The sequence below is a fragment of the Atractosteus spatula genome, chromosome 5, assembly GCF_055471065.1.
Source record: "Atractosteus spatula isolate fAtrSpa1 chromosome 5, fAtrSpa1.hap1, whole genome shotgun sequence".
In the NCBI taxonomy this organism is placed as follows: Eukaryota; Metazoa; Chordata; class Actinopteri; order Semionotiformes; family Lepisosteidae; genus Atractosteus; species Atractosteus spatula.
This window is the reverse complement of record NC_142710.1, coordinates 29,812,623-29,830,646: the sequence shown is the minus strand read 5'-3', so window position 1 is coordinate 29,830,646 and position 18,024 is coordinate 29,812,623. Positions and strand designations below refer to the sequence as shown.

The 18,024-nt window shown below is 34.2% G+C and overlaps 1 protein-coding gene across 1 annotated transcript in view; it reads left to right on the top strand.

The window, feature by feature from the left end:
* Positions 1-11,831, top strand: part of col13a1 (collagen, type XIII, alpha 1) — a 55,273-nt gene extending 43,442 nt beyond the window's left edge. The window contains exons 33-36 of the mRNA XM_088915781.1: positions 241-276; positions 5,299-5,376; positions 6,634-6,672; positions 10,139-11,831. Coding sequence (XP_088771907.1) covers positions 241-276; positions 5,299-5,376; positions 6,634-6,672; positions 10,139-10,171 — 186 coding nt within the window. The 3' untranslated portion in view covers positions 10,172-11,831. The remainder of the gene's footprint in view (positions 1-240; positions 277-5,298; positions 5,377-6,633; positions 6,673-10,138) is intronic.
* Positions 11,832-18,024: the final 6,193 nt, after the last annotated feature.

Genomic DNA, 18,024 nt, shown 5'->3' with positions numbered 1-18,024 from the left:
GTATTAAAACCTGTCTGATAACGTACTGTATGAAATATTGGTTTAAATTTTAAAATGTCAATAAGATTTTATTTTTCTTAAACAAGAAAACGAGAAAAAGTCCATGACTAGGGCAATAAACTGTATGTACACATTTTGGTCATTAAAATCTTTGGACTTAATATTGTTAAGGGCCAAAGAGTTAAAAAATAAGGTCTCATGTCGTGTATGTAAATCCTAAAGATCTCTTTTATTTCCCAGGGTTTACAAGGACCACAAGGACTAAAAGGGAACCGGGTAAGATAAAATGTTAATTGACTTGAAAAAGGCTAGTTTCCCTGGAGTCCAAAGTTAGGTACAATAAACAATAATCATAATTGTTCTTTAATTGCCAGGAAGCTGCAGTGCACAGCAAGGTTGCCCAGCTCAATTCCTGTAGGGCCTGACTTTTGGTTTCGCCTAACCTCTCTGTTATTATACAGTACATAGAAGTTCTAATAATTTAATTAGTTATCTAATTGATGTAGTTCTAACCAGGCGTTAAGGGATTTTATAGGTAACCAGTCTGAATTAAGTGAATGGTTAATAAACAGTAAAAAGGACTGTAAGTAAATCCTATGGCTATATAAGAAAAAGTAGGTGATTTGTTTAATTGACTTGTCAAGTTGAAAACAAAAAGCAGAAATTGAGAACCTTGCTGTTCAGTATTTTTTCCTTTCAAACTGCTGTTGAGTACTTGTGGAGGTGTAGCAGATGAATATGTGCTGAAAATGTGTATACTGTAAATATCTAGAACTTGTCGTTTTGATAATCCTTTTGTTATTAGAATATACTAATTCATGCTTCATTTAAAAGTGATGCTTAGTACTCCAAGGAAACTTCAGTTTTACTGCATGTCTGCAAGGAATGATACTCATCATTTTCAGTTAGTGCAAATGGGATTTTTAGCAGGAATTTGAAAGAACTGCTCTCTGGTCTTCACGTTCTTACAGGATTCTGCTGCAAAAATTGTAGTTGTCCTATAAATAAGCTTTTTATTATGAAGTAAATTCTTACAGTCTGTATTCCTACTGACTAAATGTGAAGGGTTTACCGCAGAAGTTAAAAATAAGAGGGCTTCCTCATACACAAAAGCATTTACTTGTATTTTTCTTTGAAGTCTTTTCTCATATTTCCCTATAAAACATTTTGATTTTAAATTAAATAATTATTGTACTTTTTCTTTATATCCATAATATACTCCACGGTGTTCATTTTTTTAAGACAAATAAATATTAGCTCTGTGATTAAACTTTAGTATTCTTAGGTTCTAAGCTCATGCATGAATTTTAGACTAGTCTCTTTATATTTTAGCTTGCACATTCAAAGAAAGAACTGAAAAAATCAGTTATTTTTAGCTAAGGTGGTCACCAAATTTCGTTTGACAACAAGAGGACCAGAAACAGTTTTTGTAGTGAAACTGTTATTGCTACCAAAGTGTTTTTCAATATGCATGAAAATATGCTGCACCCTGTAGCAAAATTAGGGCTTACATCTTGTGATATAAAGCAATCAGACGACACAGGATTATTTTACCTAATTATTGTCTTGTAAATTATAACTATATAACTATGCCACAATTAATTGAAAATTATGACCTCCTCATTTATATACTGTATTTCTATAGTACAAATTCAAAATGCTTTTATTCAAACCAAATTGGCCATTTCTCAAATACAAAACAATTAATATGACAGATTGAAACTTACTTTCCAAGTCTCAGTTTTATTTTTCTTTATTGGCTGAAGGCTAGACCTTAAATAAAGTGTCTTTTTAGTTTTAGTCATCTAGAAAAATATCTGTATAAAGCAAATAACTGGTTCCACAAGTAAAGAAAGTGAGAGTGGTCTTTAAACCAGCTCCCTAAACTGAAATGCCCTGCTCAATAGAGAAGTAAATACTGTCACTTTTGCTGGTTTATGGTCTTCTCACTCATAAAAGCTATGCTGAGTCGGGAATGCTCTTTGACTGGCATGTTGACTATTGTAGTGAAGGAGGTGGATTCATGTATTTAGAAATGTTTTCTGTTTACCCATTAACATTCAACTAACTTAATTCTTAGTTAAGAAGTATGGTCATGCAGTTCATATTTGGCCTATTAATAACTACATAGCTTAAGTGCATTACTGTTGTGCTCAGTAATTTCAGATGGCCTTATAGCTTCAAAGTACATTAGGGTAATAAAGATACATATGTTTTTAATGGAGCCTTGCTTATGTGAAAAGAGATTTTTGTTTCTGTCGTGACAGGAACACCAATGAATATGTTTTTGTGCATAGTTCATACTGTATATAGACAGTCAAATCCTACTTGGAGTTATCCAGTCAGTGGGAGTGTTTAGCAATATTTCATGAAACTGAACAATTCAATATTTTTGTTGTTGACAAATCCTCCCACTGTCAAAGACATACAGTATACAGTAGGCAGGATGGCCTCCTTTCTTCTGTTCCTGTATCAAAGGCAGAACAGCGTAACTTAAGTGAATTCCAGGGTTCTTCCTGGAAGCTGTAGTCAGTCCAGTGGCCAGCTGAAAGTGCTGTGGGTGAAAATGGTCCCTACTGTACTGTATGCTGTTTTACTCTTTCCTGTCTTCCTTTGTTTCCACAGGTCTTCCTATCCCCTTTCCTCCCCTCCACCCTGCTCTGTGTCTCTTGGCTCTGTCCCGGGTCGTCCTCTCTCCCTTTGTCCCCTGGTCTCCTGCATTCTAATGTTTAGCCTGGGTTAATATCCTCCTCTCCTATCACTTACCCCCCAAACCTGCTTTTAATCTTCTGTTCTGATACCTATATTTAAGTCTTTCCCTTTTATTCTTAATCCGAAGCTACACTCCCCTGCCCTTGGTGAGTGGAATTCCCTTTTCCGCACATGAAATATTTAAGTTTAGCCTCAGCACAGCATTTCCACTTTTCATTAATTGAGAAGTGTGCTTGGCTTTCCCTGTTTTATAGCAGAAGGATCTTATGTTTTAAAATAAAAATTGAAAGCAAAGTGTTAATTTAATCTGTAAATAGGGAAAATTATAAAATGGCAGTTAAAATGAATTTGTTATGAAAGCTTTCAAATTAAAATTAGTTTTTGCCCTTGGAATTTAATGACTGTACCACTGGGAATAATCCCAGCCAGATTTATTTTCATCCATTCCTTGATGTATTTTCTAGCAATATCTCAGTGCATCATTTCTAAACCCACTCAGCATTAAAAAAAACAAAGGAAATACCTCCTTAGTTGCTACATCATCTGAAATGTGACAAATGTGTTTAACGTTATTATTGTACGCATTACTTGGCTACATATAGAATGAAAAATGAGAAATGTAAAAATAATTTGGAGCTTATTTGTAGATTTATTTTGTGTCCATGAAAGGCTTTCAAAAACACAAATTCACAGAATCAGTCATGGATCCCACCTTTCAAAGATTGATTTAGCTGTACTGGGGCTTTGAAAATTACATAGTTCAGTTACATTTAGTTGAAATAGCTTGGCTTAAAACCATACCTTATTCAATAATTACAGTATATCTGAAGTTCTTAGGACAAGAACAGGATTCATGCTGTTGCTATAAGCCAAACCAATTTTGAACAAAACATCACTAAAATCTCACTATAAATTAAAAATTAAAAAATTAAATAAAATTAAATTGCATGAAACAATTAGGAAGTTTCTTAATGATATTCCCTTAAACTATTAAACTGTACAGTTGTATACTCCCTTAATCTGCAGTATTTGCGTAAATAATGTGAGAAATTAACAATTACACATTTTCAGTGGATGGATGTCTGTTGTGTAGCTCCAAATACATGAGTGTACCATGGCAGTTTGTCCGTTTATCAGCTTATTTTCTACTGCCTAAATGTACAGTGTGCACTTTAGAAAATATGAGTGCCATAACTACTTTTTTTTACTTACAAAGATTCATACGTGTTTTTTCACAAGAGAGTTTAGTATAAAGTAAAGTATGTACATACAAAATATATCCACTCACCAATAGCACTGGACTGTATCCCTTCTCTCTAACGGTCTGCTTTGTCAACCTCTTAATTTCCCAGATCAGTAACTTTTTTTTCTGTAAAAACAAAATGTTTAATCTTAGAATGAGGACTATTTATGAAGTACATGATGTTAACGTTACGTATACTTCTAAAATCTCAAAGTTCCATATTGAATAAACCAAAATTTCTTTGAAATGAAATTTTTGTGCTTTCTATCTCTGGATCTCATGTTGTCCTGTGGGCAGAGAGGTCTTCTAAAGCCTGTTTTCAAATGCACTGTTATTGCAGGGGGAGAGGGGCAAGAAAGGCAACAGGGGGGCCAAAGGGGATAAGGGAGACCAAGGAGCACCTGGATTAGATGCACCGTGTCCGTTGGTATGTCTTTTATTAAATGTCCAGTGGGAGGGAAAAGGAGGGAGCTTGTGCGTTAAAGAAACCAAGAGCAGTTGCACTGCATTTAATTAAATGCAGTTCATTTCACTTCACTGAAGTTAAATATAAAGGGGGCATTACTGCCCTATACTTTTCATGTCATACAGTGTCATATCTTGTATCGGGTATACAAGGTCTACAAGACTCATGTAATTGTATTTGAAGTGAAATTGTAGCCTAGGTTTTGCCTTCTAATGAGGTCTCCCTCCTTTTGCCTTCTAAGCATAGAACACAAGAAGACCCCCAAATATGTTAAGGTTTAAACTTCCACTGTTTCACGGATTTCTGTCAAGATTAGTCAGAGTACAGCAAACAGAAAATAATCTGCCTTTTTTATCTGCGGTGCTGTAAATCTTTAAAGATCTTACAGATATACAATTGTACAGAAAATGTAAAAAAGAACAAAATGTCTAAGAGGAGATTTTGGGGTGTCCCCTGTCTGAATACCTTCTCAGGGTGGGAGTAAGGATATAATATCAGATTAAGTTATAGAGTGTGGAAACAGCTGGAACACAAACCTTGACTTTTCAGGGAGTTCAGTCTTGGGAATGATGGGATCAAGAAGAGCACAGGAGTCTGGCAATAAAGACGTGAGCTGTTGCACTGCACATTCATATCTGGTTAATACTTCACGGTGAGGTTTAAACACAGCACAACCCATTTCAGTTGGAAACTCAAACTCAGCACTTTCCAGAGCTGAATCGTGTTTTGTTTCTAGTTTTGAGTTTTAACATCCGAAAGCTCTTTTTGAATCTCTGCAGTTCCAGTGTTACTGTCTCAGTTGTGTCTTGGGATGTGATAGAAGCGGGTTCTAAGCAAACAATCCTTGGATACTGACGGACATTGATTTTGCAAACAGGGATTCCGTGGCTTTAAGGGAGAGAAAGGTGAACCAGGCTTGCCAGGCCTGGATGGGCTCGATGCCCCGTGCCCTGTGGTATGGTGTTCCCTTCCCTTCCTGCATGGTGTGCTTATTTGTCTTTTTTTCCAATCATAGAACACGGCCGTCAGCCGTTTCTACCCTTACAGGAACTCTTAATTCTACAGCCATGCCCCTCAAATGCATATTGACTGTACACCCCTGCCAGTGGATGTCTGTATATGCAATGACGGTGAAAGTGTGTTCAATGTTTGTAAAAGCTTATATCCTGCACAAATCATCCTTTGACAATATTGGTCAAAATTGTTTTACAGTATCCTTGGTTGTGCTTTTGCAAGACAAAGCAGCACTGACCTCTTTTTTTCTTTCCTGGCAATAAAATTAAAGAGCGGCACACCAGCTTTCCCTCCAATCCGCTGTTCCAAAGTGAAAACCGCAATTGGACAATTTAAATTTGTGCATAATCTTTTGAAAGTCATCTCCTTGACGCTTTTTAATATAAAACTTCTGTTAAGGGTATCTAATTTTAATGCCTTCACGGCTCACCCATTTTTCAAATCCTGCATGCGAGGCATCCACATCTTTCTTGCCAGATAAAGATTTTAAAGAGTCCCTACCATCATCATTTTATTAAGGAAGAGTTTTCTGAACTATTTAGCAGAATAACACCGTTTTCTTCCATCTCTGTTGATAACTCCCAATTCACACAACTATCACAATTCATTTTACAAGCTCCATGTCCACAATGTGATTAGGCAACCTTTTTTATGAGGAGCTAGAAATCCAGCATAGCACTCATGTCAGGAACCAGTCCACTATACTGTATGCTTTGTTTAGCAATAATGTTAGATTCTATTTTCCTCTTGTGACAAGTGCAAAAATGTCATGTTAAAAAGAGAATCCATCTGCTGTCCCCCTTTGAAACATATACCATACAGCTATAACAGGCATGTTTTGTTTAAAAGATGCATGGAAATAAACAACTTAAGGCTGAGCAGGTTAGAAGGCACTTTGACAGGTCACAGATTGGTTTTAATATTCTGTCAAATCAAATCCTCCTTCAGGTTTGAAAGTAATCATTGATTCGATTGTAATGAGTGTTGGAATGACTACAAAGTCTTTTGGTTCAAATCTTAAGTTAAAATACTGTATGTGAACCTGAGTAAATAACACAAGGAAATCTGCATTTTTATTTCACATGGAACTTCACGCTTTGGCTTGAAAATAGTCTGCATGATACGATTGCGTCTGTTCTGCAGGCAGTATTTTACAGTATGTTTGTCTTTCTCAGTTTATTGCTTTATGTTTCCACAGGGAGATGATGGCTTGCCAGTTCCAGGATGCTGGAATAAAGTAAGAAAACTGAATTTATTAGCTTTTGAAAGATTCTGTAATGGTTTTTCTTGCATCTTGGCCAAATGCTGTTTTGAGAAAGATATTGCAACAAATTACAAAGCAGACTCCCATCTCTTTAAACTAAAAGACATTGAATGTCTTGCATGTTTAACATAAAGTTACAGTATGAGACTAAGACTGACATGAATTCTTAATACTGGATGACTTCCGTCTCCTAACAGGTTACTATGTTCATGTTCTCAGTACTAAAGGACCTCTCCTTCATTGAAAGGATCAGTTCATTAGTACAGGAATAGTAAATGTTTTATTGGCCTCTCCATTTGGCTAAATTTTGCCTGCAACATACAACACATATCCTCTCCTTCATTGCAATATAGTTATTTTGTTTCTTCAGTGCTATCTACTGTACCTAAGCGCAGTCACAGTTACTATAAGAAATAATATTGTAGGACAGGTAAAGTGAGGAAAATGATTTTTCTCCCAGATGGTTTCTTCTGCTTTCTGCTCGGTAATGCTGGTGCACATTGTGGAAAAAAACAGTGCTTACAGAGAAATATCTGGTCTTAGTTGTTTGTCAAGCCAGAATTGATACAGATTATCTGGAAGCACAGTAAGAACAGCATCACTGTTTTCTGTGTTCTCTCGCAGAGTCAATATTTTTAAGGTTTAGATCAGGGCTTTTGTCTAGAGCACACTTTTAAAACAGTATTCAGACCAGAAATGAACACAGTTATGGCTACAAAATAGTCACTTGCAAAATGAAAACATCCATTTTCTTACTCAATGGAATGATTTGATTGTATTTGTGATTTTTTGCTTGAACTAATATAACTTTTTTTGCTTTCCATCTCTTTGCAGTGATGTTAATCCTGGAGTGGCATGTGTGATTGTATATAAAATATTTATTTTTGTACTTTTTGTGCTTTTTATGGATGGAAAAAAACTTTGTACTACTTTAATATGTGCAGTTTTTGTACAGACTTTTTAATTTTATTTTTATTCTTGGTTAATATTTGTGTACTGGAGTTTTTAACCTTTGCAATGATACACTAAGTTTGTTTTCAGAAAAAAATACTGTTAAAGCATTTGCATGATATTTGTGCATAATGTGAAGGAACATTGCCTATTAACTTATTGTATCACAGTATTGATGGACCGTGCTGCCGTACAGCGTGGTGCTGATGAATTGATGAAGCTCGAGCTTTCCAAGTTAAACCTAGCTAAATCCTCCCAGGAAATTAATGCTAAGCTATATAATCCCCTGAAGTTCTGTTCCTGTATATCAATTAGTCAACAGAGGAATTATTTCAAACTAAAAGGGAATATTTAATTTACACTGCAATTGATATATCATGGAAACAGAAGCAGATTCTTGTATCATTCTGGCATTTTACCAGAAAAAAGCACTGGAAAACCAGATGAAAACTTGTTCCCTTTATTTTTATTTAGCTTATAACCTATGACATATTTAGTCTCATATGAACTTAGTTCCACATTTATTTTTGTGGCCTTAATTTTGTGGTCTTCCGTTCTTCATATCAACAAGGGGTTTAACTAAGAAGGTTCAGCCTCTGCTGAAGGTTTGGTTCTTTCACCAAGACAGCAAAAAAGTTTCTTGATGGTATTTTAAAACAGAAGATGTTATTTTCTCTTTTGGCAGTAGGTGGAAGAGGCAAGGCAAGAACATTATCATTATTTTTTTTTAAGCTTTGTCTTGGTGAAATGAGTATTATTGTGAGGCATTTGTTGCCTGCGTGCAGAGCCTGATTCTGTCCTCTTCTTCAAGGATCAGGTTCTCAAATTGTATTTTTTGTCTGCTCTGTGTCTTCTCTTCTCAGCAAATACTATATTTCATATCATACATTTTAAGCAGGAATCTGAACACTTTTACTGAACGTTTGAAATACTGCTGCTTGCTATGTGGTGATCTGTTACCACTGTACAGTTCTTTGCTACTATTCATAAAAGTACCTCATCCATCAGTTGAAATATAAGTAACAGTAAAATAAAATCATAACCAGACATGACTAATCTATATACTGTAGCAAACATTTTCACTTGGAAGTCTGAAAAGGGGGACTGGGGGCCACATTAAATCAGACCTCTGTTACATGTGCATTTGAATGGCTTAAATTAAATTGATTTAATTTCCCTCATACTAGAATTTGTCCAGTAATGCTGCTTATTCTAAAATATCCTGGTTGCTGACATATAGCTTTTTGATACTTCCAATATCAAGAGTACCGTATACAGCATATCAAAATACATGCTTTAGATAGACATAGATTTGACTGCAATGTGCAATACAATAAAAGTCTGTTAGTATTATGTATCATTTTTAGAAAATGTCTCTGATCTCATAGAATACCCCCAAATAATGTTTTGGATATTTAAAAGCCTTGCATTATTAAAATTACTGTACTGAGCTTCAAAGTTTTCAAAGTCCCATTATAGTTAGTACATTAGCTACTGATTTAGCTAAAGCCAGCTAGCCGTACCCATTGATCATTGAGACAGCCCGATATTGGGAGATCTCCTGAGTGAGATATACACATAACTATCAAACTACTGAAGCTACAGTAACACAGCCAGACTGTATAAAAGATTTAAAAGTAAAAGAAGATGTTTATTTTAAAAATACTTAATTTTTAGTTAAATTTTAAATATTTTTATAACTAGCTTTAATACGTATATTAAAATACAGTGTACTTAAAAAAAGGCTTCACAGCTTTCCTGCTCAATCATATACAGTATTCATTCATTTTCTTTCATAAATACTCATGTTGGCAAGAAATATTTAACTTGCAGCTGGTTAATGAAATTATGATCCAGTACAATCCTTGCTGTCCATCCCCTTTTATATTAGCCTATAATCAGAAATTCTATAGTTAATATAGAAGGTAGAAGGTTTTGTGTCCAACACCTGCGTTTTTCATCAGCTGATGTTTTGCAGGATAGTCTGGCTGAACCTGCATGAAGTGTATTGGAATGACTTGAGTTAACTTGTGCTTGCCGGTGTGTGAGTTGATGGGAAAAACTTAATTCAAGCTGAATCTCTGACAAAATCAACAAGGTTCTGTCAGGAAAGGTTCTGTCAGGAAAATCAACTAAAACTGTCAGGAACAGGTGACTTGTACACCTACATTTCTGGCTCAACAATAACTTGTTGGTCACTGATGAAAGGCTAAGTATCTGTGGCCTTCCCTTGTCATTGAAATGTATAATTTTGTGAAGGAAAAATCAAATGAATGTGCAGTGAACAGTTTTACATTTTGGTACTAAATACCTAATGGGACTTATATGAAAGATTATTTCATTTTTAATTTTTTTCACGTGGAAAGTGTAGTGTTCTGAATGCATGGTGTTAAATCAGAATTTGGCTTGCTTTAAGGTCTTCCCTTAAACACAAAAAACAAAAATGTGTTATAACGAGTAAAAAAAATGTTCTGTTTATTGCCAAAAGGGTCAAACACCTTTTCAGCTGGCAAAGAAGTAGACGTCTGACAAGGCAGTGCTTGGAGGACATGACTTTGATGAAGTTGCCGAATGGAACTTGCACAGACCTGGAAGAATCCTTGAGTTTGCACAGATTCGTTTGGGATTCGTGGGTTTTCCAGTTGCAGACCACCATCGCTGTAGTTTGGGATAGCTACAGGAGGAGGCAGCCGCAAGCAGGTTGGCTTCAATATGACTGAAAAAAAGGGCTTTGCCTTTTTTCTATTTATTGAAGACATCATGGAGGATGGAAGTCCAGGGAATGGATGCATTTCTTGAGTTTTGTATGCTTTGTTATTTTATTCACTATGTGAAAGAACATGAACTTTTTATAGTGTCTTTCCTCTTTGTTTTTATTTTATTCTAACAACTGTGATTCATTAATTCAGAGCAGCTCACAGAACGGACATATGTCATCTTGATGTTCTTGTATTTCCGCCAGACAATTGCTTTAGATGATTCCTGAGTTAACCCTCTCACTGCCAGTTCTCATGTTAAGTAATACATTAAGTTTGGGACCTATGAAATAATACATGTATTGCAAGACAGAGAAAGATAAAGAGGAAATAGAAGCAGTAGATGTACAGTATAGATAAAGATACTCTTTGTATGAATATTATCCCCCTTCCCTTGGACATTTAAATGGCTTTCTATTACAATGCATGATTAATTTTTAAATCTGTTCTACAGTACGTTAGTAGTGCATTAGACTACTTTGGACACCAGTAGGGCCTTTATGAAAATCACTCCAGGTCTCTTCAGACAAATGATAAAAGTTAAAGGTGCCTCCTATGTATGTACTGTAAGCCCAACAGATATGTTTCCTATGCTTGTAATATGTTATTTCATGGTATTTTCCATCACACCTCCTGGTATATTTCAGAGTCTTTTGTCATGTCAAACTGGTTAACGTGGAAGAAATTGGATTGCATATTAATCCCTAAGGAGGGTGCTAAATTACACTAAAACAATTAATTGGAAGGTTTAGAAACTAGCAAGTCCTACTTAAAACACATGCAAAAGTGCTTTCTTTCCAAAACACAGACTGATCTAAAACATCATCCAGTGCATGAAGGGCTGTACCTGTTACATTATTCTATTAAAAAGCAATACAGAAATACTGTAAGTGCTCACATAACAGCAGCCTAACAGGGAGACTATTTCAACTGCTTTTGCCACTACCTCTGTCAATCTATTATTGCAGTGCTAGTAGATTTTCCTTGGCCCTTTCATAATCCATTACATTCTCTGTGGTGGTGGTCAGTCAAAATCAAAACACTTTTTGAAAAAAAACAACTTTTTTTTTTAAGTGATCATTTACTCAATTGCGCTTTATGGTCCAATCCCATTTTATATAATAGGAGAAACATTTTTGGGAGCAATGGAGACAACACTAATAACAAAAATGGTCTAATAAATTCTCATCTGTATGTTTTAGTGGTGTTTTTTTTTGTAAACACGTTTTTTCAGTGTGCAATAAGAATGCAAAAGTCTAAATTCAAACACTCCTGGAAACATAGATTTAGCATATATTAACTGAACACTTCTTTTTTTATGAATGCTTTCACCAATTAAAGGAAATGCCTAATGTTTACATAATGTACCCTGTTATATTCTACAAAAATAATATATAAATATCTAAAATAATCTATAATTAAGCAGGAGTCCTACGTCTTAACAAAATAAAACAACAGATTCTACTCTGTCTTTTTAAACTGATGTCATTTTTCCCATAATACTAGTGTTTATCTTTAAAACCTAAAAATAGAAAATATCTCAATTATTGGTGAAATTAGCAATAAGCAAAGTTATGTAAATTGAATTGTTGTTGTTTTGTTTTCTAAGCTTTTGAATTACAACACTGAGTATTGATAAAAAGCATAAATGCTAATAATACAGAACAGAAAGTATATGGATATTGACTAGTCATTAAAGACATTATTGCTGGAAATTGGAAAAACTTCAAAGAGTGCATTTATCAAGAGTCAGTGTATGTATGGAATTGCACTGTCCTAACCCTTAACAGATGCCAATTAGGAGGAAACACAAAAGCTTCATCACCTCTCGGTTTTACTCTGCTCAAGTCCTGCACTAACCTAGCCCTACCCCTTCATTAAAATAACAAGTAGTATAAAGGTTGTACAAAATCTTGTTTTTCCTGAAAATGTTTAGGTGAGCAAATCTGACAGAAGGCCTTTTTTAGCACTCCTACAATTATCCATTAATCCTTCAATGTGTTGAGAAATATGGGCTTACTAGACACCTGCCTCATCTTCACACCTCCATTCCTAATAACTGATTAGGTTCTGAAATGAAAAGAGCTGTATAGTTTCCTTTTTGTAGAGAAAAAAGTTAAGCATCCCCACAAATCTGTAAACATTTGATTTATAATTAATAAGAACATTTAAAAGAAAATATTGTATATTAAATCTTTATCTTGAATAATAATGCCAATACAATTTTATTACTTTTTCTAGAACCTCAAAGCACTGTCTACTATATGGTTGGTATTATACAACAGAAGCAAGAGAAAATGCATTACATTTGTGAAGATAAAAGTAAAGCTAAATTGTGTGTTAAAAGCTTCAGAGAATCATCAAGACTTTAATTGAATTTTAAAAGTACCAGCAGACACAGAGTTTCTAATGGATTTAGGTAATGAGTTCCATCATTGCAGAGGTGCACAAAAGGTTCTTTCACCCACTGGAATTGAATTGAATCAGTCCGGAATTGACAGATGCCACACTGAAAGATAGGCTTTACTAATTTAACACGTCCTTAAAACAGCCTGCAGCTGGACTATTTCATAACCCATAGTATATCATTATTACTATTATTCATTACCTTAAACATAACATTACCACCATACATGTTCTTTCAATTCATATATTGCAAAAGCAGAGGAAATCATTTCAAAAGTTTGTTTTCTCTGTAACCCAGTCTTCATATTGACACCAACCTAAATATTCACTTCCTTTTAGTCACACAATACTGTATAATACTTAACTTAGTTCTAATCTCTTACAGTAGAGGTAAGTCAGCATTTTTCTTTCTGAAAAATAACTCGAGCACTGATCCATGTGGTTTAATTTCTTTACTCAATGCTTTTCTGATCTTACTCATTGGCCTGTTCCAGTTTATGGTTTTAAAGATTATTGTAGAATATGTTTTGCACAAGCATTCCTATTGTCGTCAAACATTTTTGTGAACTTGTTTGCTTGCTATATACAGTACTATTGTTGCTGGGCTCCATCCTGTCAAATCAATCTGAACATTTTAAATGCTTTGAGTATTAATATTTTTTTAAATTATCTTTTCTTCTAATGAAACCCTCGCACACCTCTAGTTTTTCTTTGGCTTGTTGATGCCTCTATGAATAACACTCCACGTACCATAGTTGTAGAGTACAGTACTGTTTGTGACTCATTTGTTTTAATTATATGAAGCTGATCCACATTAACAGTAGGGTGGTGTGGGAGCATCCACACACACAGAATCCCTTTTACTATGGGGAAAAGGAGGAAACCAGGGCTGAAGGCAGCCCAAGCCTGCTATTATCAACCTTCCCAACCTAAAGTGGAGGTCTTTCTGTTTCCCTGATATCTAATCTATCCATCCTATGCTATTTAACCAGGATAACTGAAACCCTTACACAGCAGCCATCGATTTGCTATTTCAGATTGTTTAATGTTATTTTATATTGTCTCATTACAAGACTGAACCTCTTAATCCTGAGGTCTTTGTGTCATCACAAATGTTTTCACCATTCTGAACACCCTCTTCTGCGTGCTGAACCTTTTTTGAGAGAGTGTACCCTCTTATTTCTCACTGAGGTGTCCTGGTACTGTACGACACACAGAATCAGCTGCTCCATACATTTACATCTAACAGCGTGCAAGGCGCAAATATTTTGGAACATATTTTAGTATGACAAAATGTGTAAACAGGATAAACAAAATAGACTGAAAAGGCATGTTTAGTGTGAAATTTCTTCAAGTTTAAAACACAAGATTAAAGTCAATTTGGTGTGAAAGTGCTAGAAATGATGGGCATAACTACATAGCTAATAATAAAGAAAACTAACATATCTGGTTTGACAATTTAACAACACTATTTTTTACTTACACCTCAAAATCCCTCTCTTACTGTATACGTATATCCTTGCATGGTATAAAGAAAGACAAATGAGGCACCATACATGGATTTTTTTGAAAACTAAAAAATATACAATTCCACATCTAAAGGGACCCATAACATACTATACAGGCAGTGAAAGGGTTAATTATAATCTGTTACATTTTGGAGTCCAACCAGAACTGCAGGCGGTTTCCCTTTGGAAATTATGTCAGTATTATTTGTTAAATGATAGTCAGAATAATCTGCTTTTTATTAAGTAATTTTGTATTATTCTTTAAAAAGTATTTTTGAATATACAGAACAGTATGCTTTGTTCGATAGTGACTTCCTTAATTTTTAAAGTAATCCACGAATGAAAAAGACATTGATTGTGTATATTTCTTTCTCACATAATCATTTTTAATGTCGCTATATTCTTCAAATTGTACCTTGTATTCCCTGGCCTTGAGGATTTTCAGTCACTCGTAGAGTTTGAATTTTTTTCATGGCTGGTCCTTTAGTTTCCAAATTTTAGTTATGGAAAAGCTCTCTAAATTAAGTAAAAAATAGTCCATTTTAAATCCCAGCTCCAGAAATATATTGGGGTTGGCATTCTGATTTTGTAATCAGAAGGCACCAGATTCGTGGTGAGTTTTTGTCTAAAGCCAGTGCTTTGACTTTCTATATGATTTGATAATGTATTGTTCTGGATCACTAATGCCTGCTTCAGTCACAGATTAAAGGGGTTGTGTATATCATCTCTATTTGCCTAATTTTACCATGCTTGCTGGTTCAGGCTTTAATTTGTTCTGTGTAACATTCTGAAGTTTATTTTTTCTGAAAGCAGCACTTGTTGTGCTCACTACAGAAAATGCTTTCTCAGACTTTCTCAGAAGCTCTTTGTCAGCTGAAGTCACGTACTGTAAAGTGGAAATAACGGTTGACCCAGATCTGTAGTAATAGTTTCTGACTGATAGACTGAACTACATGTCTTCCTTTCTTTTCAGATTCAAGCTATTTCTTTTCAGTTTAATGTTAATTTTTTGGCATGGTCAACTTTATGATAGTGAGCTTTGGAATGTTTTTTCAGAAGCCTTTGTTAACCCTTTTATTATCAATGCTGATAGAAATCTGAGGAAACAACAAGCATGCTATGAAATATACGCTGTAGAAAACTGAGCCTGAGGCACAGATGACACAATATACTCCTTTAAATGAAATAAAAAATAATATATGAGAGACAGATTATAAATCAACACATTATCATATTTTATAACCTCATCACAATCTGGCTTTCATTATTAGAAAATTGCCACCACAAAAACATTTGACAGGATGTCAGTGGGCCTGAAAATATTTTTATATATTGCTTATTTATAATCAGTTGTCCTTATTGAAATATTCATTTCTGATGTTTTTATGTTTGAAACCCCTCCAGGCTGTGCAAATGGTACTGTATATGTAAAATGTGTCACCTGTGGATTAAACTTTATTTTTATGAGGAGCTTAAGCTGTAAAAATTCCCTTTGCTATTTTAAACACCTCTTATCCTTATTTACATAATGCCGGTGCACTTGAATGTAGGGGTGGAATGGACTTGCCTTTTGTTTTAACTCTAAGCCTTTAGTTCTAAGAAATACATTTGCTTGGCTTTCAGGTACTGTAACAAACCCCAGTTAAGAATTTGATTTTTAGTTTGATGTTCTAAATGATCCTTTCTTGACCATTTTCAAATGCATGCTAAGAACCTTGCAAATTCATGATAGGATTCGCCACTGATCAAAAAATAATTTAGAGGAGTAATGTGACTACCCCCAAAACAAATCACAGGCCATACCGTTGACCTCTTCTGAAATGAAGTAATTACGAATAATAAAAACAATCTTATTATCAATGCTAATAACCTCAAAACTTAACAATAAGACTCTTGTTTGTTTGACCCATACTGTGTGTAATTACTTATGGAAATTCATTACTGAACTTCAACCACAAGGGACAACTTTGCAATTTTAGTATGACTTTAGAATGTACTAACCTGATGCGTGTTTCTGCTGTGACTATGGGGTTTTCATGGTAATTGTGGTGCAACTAACCTATAACAATGTTTATGTAATTAATAGTTTTGTACATTTTCTTTTTATATGTGGAACATAATATGCCACTCATAGCTATTCTTTTTACTATGTGTATTGTGTAGTATCATGGAAACTTGAATTCCATCCCTAATTCCATTTATTACAATCTATCAAACCGTTTTTGCACAGTATGCTTAAACAAATATCTTGAAACCATAAATGATTGAACTGCATGTATTTTCACATTTACAAATACTTAAAATATTTAACAAACTCATCTCGCAGAAAATGTTGACAAAATCAGCCACACATTTACAAGTCTTTTTAATGGAATTTATATTTACATTTTATTATTGAAACACAAACCAAAAAAATATAAATAAAAACTTAAGAATGGTTACTTTTGATCTATATATAAGACTGTTGCCATAGAATTTCGCTTTATTTGGTATGTTGTTTTTTACTCTAAATACATATTAAAAACATTTTAATACACAGTTTTGCCTTGCTGACCTTGTAACTACTAACTATTTAATGAGTTTACTGTATATTTGCAAATATGTATGTATACGTACAGTATTTGAATATTTCTGTAGGCATGTACGTTGTGCGTCAGAGGAGTGAATAAGTATAAAACTTGAGCATTATTGGGCATTATTGTTGGCACAAATAAGATAGATTCTACATCTGTAAGACTACAAATTAAGGCTTAAAATGTGTAACTGAACATAAACGACCCACTGTCCATTTAAAAAAAACTCTCCTAGCTTTAAAAATGTATCTTCTGTTATTTATCATTTCTTATTACAGCCTTGTAACATTTTGGTTCTACAGAGCATCTCAGTCCCATCCATTTCCACTGCTTTATTTTTGTGAAATATTGTTTCACATCATATTGTGAGATTTTATGGCTATAAAAAGCTGAGTTTTAATCTACATTATGGTGTATGGATAATTTTATACAGTTTTGCCAGAAAACAGAAAAGTGTTTTTGTTTCTCTTTTTATTTAGTTGAAATCTACCTTTCATGCCTACTAATGGTCAATGCATTCATTTTTTTCTAAGACTTTTCTAATTAGTTTAACTGTATTGATGTATGTTGATATGAATTTTCATATTTTAAATAGTATTTTTACTATATATCTATTTTTAGTAATAGAAGAAAGCTATTGAGAAAATAAGATGTTGTTTGAATCCATTTATTCTGGAAAAACTGCTATTTTTTTCAGTAACCTACAGTATATAATTTGCTCAATGTGTAAGGATGCTGAGTTTTGTTTTTAATAGTTGTATATTTCAAAATATGTTTATATGGTCATTTGTATCACTTTCAGGATCACCAATCTGAAAGCTTTTAAGAGGGCATTGATATGACTTTGAATTTGGTGTTAATTTCGTTTGATAGCCCACAGAACAATTTCAGTTTTTATTTGTAACTTACTAGTGTTTTATTTTTTGCTCATTGAGAAGCAATCTTGCTTTTGTTGAATCTTCCTATTGTTTTGGGTGATTTTCAACTGCTACAATTTAAGAAAAAAGTTCTGTAACTTCAAGGGAAAAGCACCGTTAGTCACGAGATCCCATTTATTTAGAGATGACTCAAACATTTGTGGAAATAGAGTGCTACTGCTCGGTGTTTCTGTATCCTTACCAGCTTAAAAAA